Genomic DNA, 4,862 nt, shown 5'->3' with positions numbered 1-4,862 from the left:
GTTATTTCTATACCCGAGCTCTCTTTCCTTGTGATAGCCATCGTGCTTGAAGTACATATATCTTGCTATCACTTGTGCTACATATATCTTGTGCCTATCTTGCTTAGCTCTAGTTGCTATTGTTACACTTAGTTGAGCTTAGCATATTTAGGGTTTGTGCTTGTAAACTAAACGATAGTTTAATTCCGCATTCATACAAGACAAATCCGCAAGAGTTTGTAATTGCCTATTCACCCCCCCTCTAGGCGACATCTCGATCTTTCAATCTCCATCAGCGGCCCCTAAATAGGCGCCGGCAGGACCGCCGGCATTGCCATATGGGGGCGTCAGCAGAGCATCCTTTATTTGGGGATGTGTTCCCACCGACGCCCCCATACGACAGCCCCAATAGAAATTTAAAGTTAAAATGACATTTTGAAAACGATATTCATACGAAATTTAAACGAAAAAATTACTCGAATGTAAACTAAAAAACAAAAAAAATCTAGCGGCGTCGAAGGCGCTAAAGATGAGGTTGTTGCCGTCGTCGCCGTCGTTGTTGGATATCCCGAAGGACCAGTCATCGTCGTTGTCGTCATCCTCCTCCTTTGGCGCCGGTGGCTCGGAAGGTCCAGCGAGGTCGACGAAGTTGGCACCGTGGCCCCTGGCGGACCACACCGCCGCCTGCCGCGGGTCCATCGTCATCTGCCGGTAGTCCGCCTCAACGGAGCGGTCGGCGATGAAGTTCTGGCCGGGGAACTCCTCCAGGTCATCGCCGCCTTGGAGGGCCGCCTGTAGCTTCTTCGCCGGCAGAAGTGGTGGTGAGGCCGCGGCGTCCTCCTCCTTGAGGCGGCGGCGTTGGCCCAACCCCGTCGTCCGACGGACCGGAGCCGAAGACACGTGCCTCGCCCTGTCGCGGAAGACGACTCTTCCCGAAGGAGGCGCGGCCGAGCGCATGCGGTCGCCGGCTGCTGACAGTCCGGTGTGCGAGCTCCCGGACACGGTAGTCGTTGTCGGCGCGCTCTGCAGAGGCGGCGCCTCCGGCGCCATGCACTCCGCCTGCGGGAAGTACAATGGGACGTGCGGCAGGTGCGGGAAGTACAATGGGACGTGCGGCAGGTCGCCGCGGGCACGCTAGCGGAAGCCATACTGCTGTAGCGTGTCATCGACGTCGCGGCCGTGCCACTAGGCACGGCGGCCGATGTTATTGAAGCGGCCGCTCGCGCGAGCTCGATGGCGCGCTTCTCTTCGCATGGGCCCGAGCATAGGATTGTCGGCGTTTCTACTTGGCTCGAAGAAACGCCGGTGCTTTTTGGGGCGCACCAATGCGAGCCCATTTTCGATGCCAACCCCTGAAATGCTATCGGGGCCGCCGGTGGAGATGCTCTCACAATGATAAGCAAAAAAATCAAACAAACACCGTAATAGACCCCCAAAAAACATGTTGGGCCAAAGGATTATAATAAAACAAATATAATAGAACCCACCACAATGCCATAAGCACATTCATAATTTGCCACGTCATCATAATAAAACAAATATACTTCATGTTTCAAGCAACTTATTATAAACAAATGCATCCTATGGTGAACAGAGCGCATGAAAAGTACATGCTGAAGAAGCGTAAACTAAAGCGCAAATTAGAAAAAAGCAAAGCAAACAGAATAGTGCACCAATGTCTTCGTGGAGAATAATTATTTTCTTCGAAAAATAGCATACCACTCAGCAAAGTATTCTCTATGAACCTCCAAATCCTAATAACATCACGCTAGGATAAATTGATAAGCATAGATTGGTGCATGCATACTCTCTAGAACATAGTTCAGAGGCTTGTAGGTCTCAAAACGAATGTGCAAAGCATCATTGGCTTATCTTATGCTAGGGGATAGTAGTTCTAACTATCTCTACTGCTTGACGAAGTCCTTGAGCTTGTTCAGCCAGAAGAGGTACTCGCGGCTGTCCTTGTTGATCATGTACTCATGCAGGAAGTTGGTGGTCAAGGGCGTGATCCCCCTCAGCTCCAGGTACTTGTGGAACGCCCTCTGCAGGTTCTCATCAAGGTCGCTGCACCAGACCAAGTGTACAGCATCAGCAAAGCAGTTCTTCATCAATTAGTGTGTTCAGTTACGCACGAAAGCTAAGACAGAGTGGACAATATCAGCAACCAGTGACTAATCAGCGAGTTTGGTTACAGCATCAGCAAGTGGTTGTTAGCTGGGAAAACTAAAACTACCAAGATATGAATTCGTGTTCTTACTTGAAATCAGGGCCCTCGTACGCAATGAGCTCCTCATCCTCGTTCGCTGCTGGCTGCTTCACAGACAAGGTGTCGATCAAGATCTCGTCGGGGTAGGCAGTGCAGGTGAACTCGAGGCTTGGGCCATCGCTCTTGGAGACGGTGACTATGAGGGGGATGGTGGACTTTGGGGCCTTCTCGCCATCTTCCTGATCATCATCTTTCTCTTTGTCATCCTCATCCTGGTCATGCTCTGCCTCGTCTCCGGTGACTAGGCTGGGCATGGAGACCAACACCTCGATCTTCTCTCCCTGGTAAGTTCTTGTTAGAGTGATCTCATTGAGGCCCTTCTTGTCCGTGATTTTGAAAGGAAAGTTCTCTGGGATCTCCTCAACCTGTTTAACACGAAAAAGATGAGGTTCTGGATAATAACTCTGCACTGCTAAAATGAACAGGACGCTTGCTCATAGTAAAATTAGAAGTAAAAGAATAGTGTTCGCTGGAAGACAAGCACGCCAGACAACTCAATTATTTTCCAACCCTCACATTTCCCCTCTCAGTGTGCACCACTTAGACTAAATCATGCCAATTCATGGAATAGATACCAAGCGAAGACAGGACAAGTTGCTCGAATTCCATCCAACCCTCATGTTTCCCCTCAGTGTGCACCATTTAGACTAAATCATGCCAATTCATGGAATAGATACCAAGTCAAGACACAGCAAGGTTGCTTGAATTCCTCAACCTTCGGGAAGAACTTGACGATCACATCAGTAAGACTACAGTAAGATGTTACAAGACCCAAACGTACAGAGTTCTCGTGGTAGCAAAGGCGGATGCAAATCCTTATGCAATACATGTGAAATAGAAAATATAATCACCCACCACTACAGTACTTCATAGCAACTGCAGAATCATCAACACTGAAAGTGAAAGCTATCGAGACAGTGCTAAGAATTGTAGTCAACACAGTCAGCAGGGAGCTGAGGCAAATAGAACATAACCTGTATTAGCGAGGTAAACCCCTGAAAAAGAAATCTATTGTGACCATGATAAGAACTGCGGTCAATATGGACTGCAAGGAACTGATCTAAAAAGAACAAGTTAAATTAGCTAGGTAAGCATGTAGATCATACTACGAAAGACTACCATAGGCTTCGAACTACAATACCAATTGCAGAAGGAAGATATGGGCATGAGAGGACTGACAAAAAGATCTAAATTACCTACAAATTCCACCCTTTTGAATAGCGAATCAAAGAGTAATCACTCATCACTAATTCAGTACAGTAGTATAGTAACTGAATAAGAAGAACTGCAGTTAACATGGACAGCGAGAAACTTGAAATAAAACAAATATAACCTAAATTAGCAAGGAAAAGCAGCCACACCATCACACCAGATACTAACTCTGCAATTTGAATTAGACTATAAATTGTAGCTGGCCATTAAAAAGGAGAATAGCAGTACAGTGTAAGAATTCTTCTACTACAATGAGAAAAATGATGGGTTTCTCCACGGGCCGGCCAGGCAACGCCGAAGACGTTGCGCACATCATCTAACGTGTGTCCTAGTCATATGGTTGAGTAGAAAATTTTCTCGACAGTCAAATCTTGATATCTAACAATAAATCCAGAAATCTCTCAAAGAGAGTTCGGGCTACATATAGTTGATACGCCTAGGCCATGCCAGTATAACCAGATTAACACGCCAATCGACACCTCAATTAACTCATGGCAGCGGATTACCCAATTACCATGGACAGAGCAACTGAAATAAAACGAACATAACCTAAATTAGCTAGGTATAAACCTACAGATCGTACTGCCAGAGACTACTCCGATGTTCGAATTATGCAACGAATTGCAGCACGAAGACATAGGCAAGTTCAGAATAACGAAATTCCTCCATTACCTAACAGAAACCCATCCATTCTGAATGGAGATACCTCTCACCATTTCCAATCCTACCGCTGCAGGTTAACACCAATCGAAACCTAAACTACCTCATGGCGACAGATCACCCAATTAGCTCCATCTGAGAACATCCGACTAAACTACACAAATTAAGGGTTCGTGGACCAAGCCAACGACAGATCGAAACAGCAACACACAAGTGGTGAGGATTCGGAGGGGGCTGGGCGGAACGCACCCGGTCGTGGTCGTCGCAGTCCTCGGCGAATTTTATCTCGGACTTGATGACGCGGAGGAGCTCGTCGTCGGAGCTAGGCTTCACCGCGGTCGCCGACGAGAAGGGCATCGGCCGCGCCGCCGCGGCTGCCAGGGGGCGGAGCAGGGATGCGGCGCCGCGCGATGCGGTGGACGCACGGAGGAGGGGGAGGGAGCAGGTGGCGGCGCGGCGGGCGGCGGCGAAGAGGGCCATGACGAGAGGCGGCGGCGGTGGAGAGGGGTTTAGGGTTTTCGGCGGTGGAGAGGGTTTTGGTGGAAAATGGTAGTGCAACGACGGGTGCGTGTTTTGTTTTGGGATTTTGGGAAAGGAACTTAGTTTAGCACGCTTGCTACAGAAATTCAATTCGCCACATGCTTCTGTCACCAGAAATAATATCTGAAAATGTTAAAAAATTCAAATAAAAATTTTGCACTTATGTATCGACATTTTAAATGTGCCTATCAAGTTTTACGAAAAA

The 4,862-nt window shown here is 48.0% G+C and overlaps 1 protein-coding gene across 1 annotated transcript; it reads right to left on the bottom strand.

Annotated features, from left to right (window-relative positions):
• Positions 1 to 1,641: 1,641 nt before the first annotated feature.
• Positions 1,642 to 4,597, bottom strand: LOC124688437 (uncharacterized protein At2g39795, mitochondrial-like). Its single transcript, XM_047222119.1, has 3 exons — positions 4,367 to 4,597; positions 2,237 to 2,610; positions 1,642 to 2,043 (listed from the first exon to the last, which is right to left on the bottom strand). Exons 1-3 carry the CDS (start codon positions 4,595 to 4,597, stop codon positions 1,884 to 1,886), a joined length of 765 nt encoding a protein of 254 aa, XP_047078075.1. The 3' UTR covers positions 1,642 to 1,883.
• Positions 4,598 to 4,862: the final 265 nt, after the last annotated feature.

This window comes from Lolium rigidum, chromosome 2 (assembly GCF_022539505.1).
Source record: "Lolium rigidum isolate FL_2022 chromosome 2, APGP_CSIRO_Lrig_0.1, whole genome shotgun sequence".
NCBI lineage: Eukaryota > Viridiplantae > Streptophyta > Magnoliopsida > Poales > Poaceae > Lolium > Lolium rigidum.
The sequence above is the reverse complement of the archived record's forward strand: the minus strand, read 5'-3'. Positions and strand labels throughout refer to the sequence as shown.

Bases quoted from the DNA above. Each gene is read 5' to 3' on its own strand.
- LOC124688437 (XM_047222119.1), bottom strand. From the start codon at position 4,597: ATGGCCCTCTTCGCCGCCGCCCGCCGCGCCGCCACCTGCTCCCTCCCC. The intron at 2,611-4,366 runs GTGCGTTCCGCC...CGTGTTAAACAG, and splicing joins ACTGCGACGACCACGACCGG to GTTGAGGAGATCCCAGAGAA. The intron at 2,044-2,236 runs GTAAGAACACGA...GGTCTGGTGCAG, and splicing joins TACGAGGGCCCTGATTTCAA to CGACCTTGATGAGAACCTGC.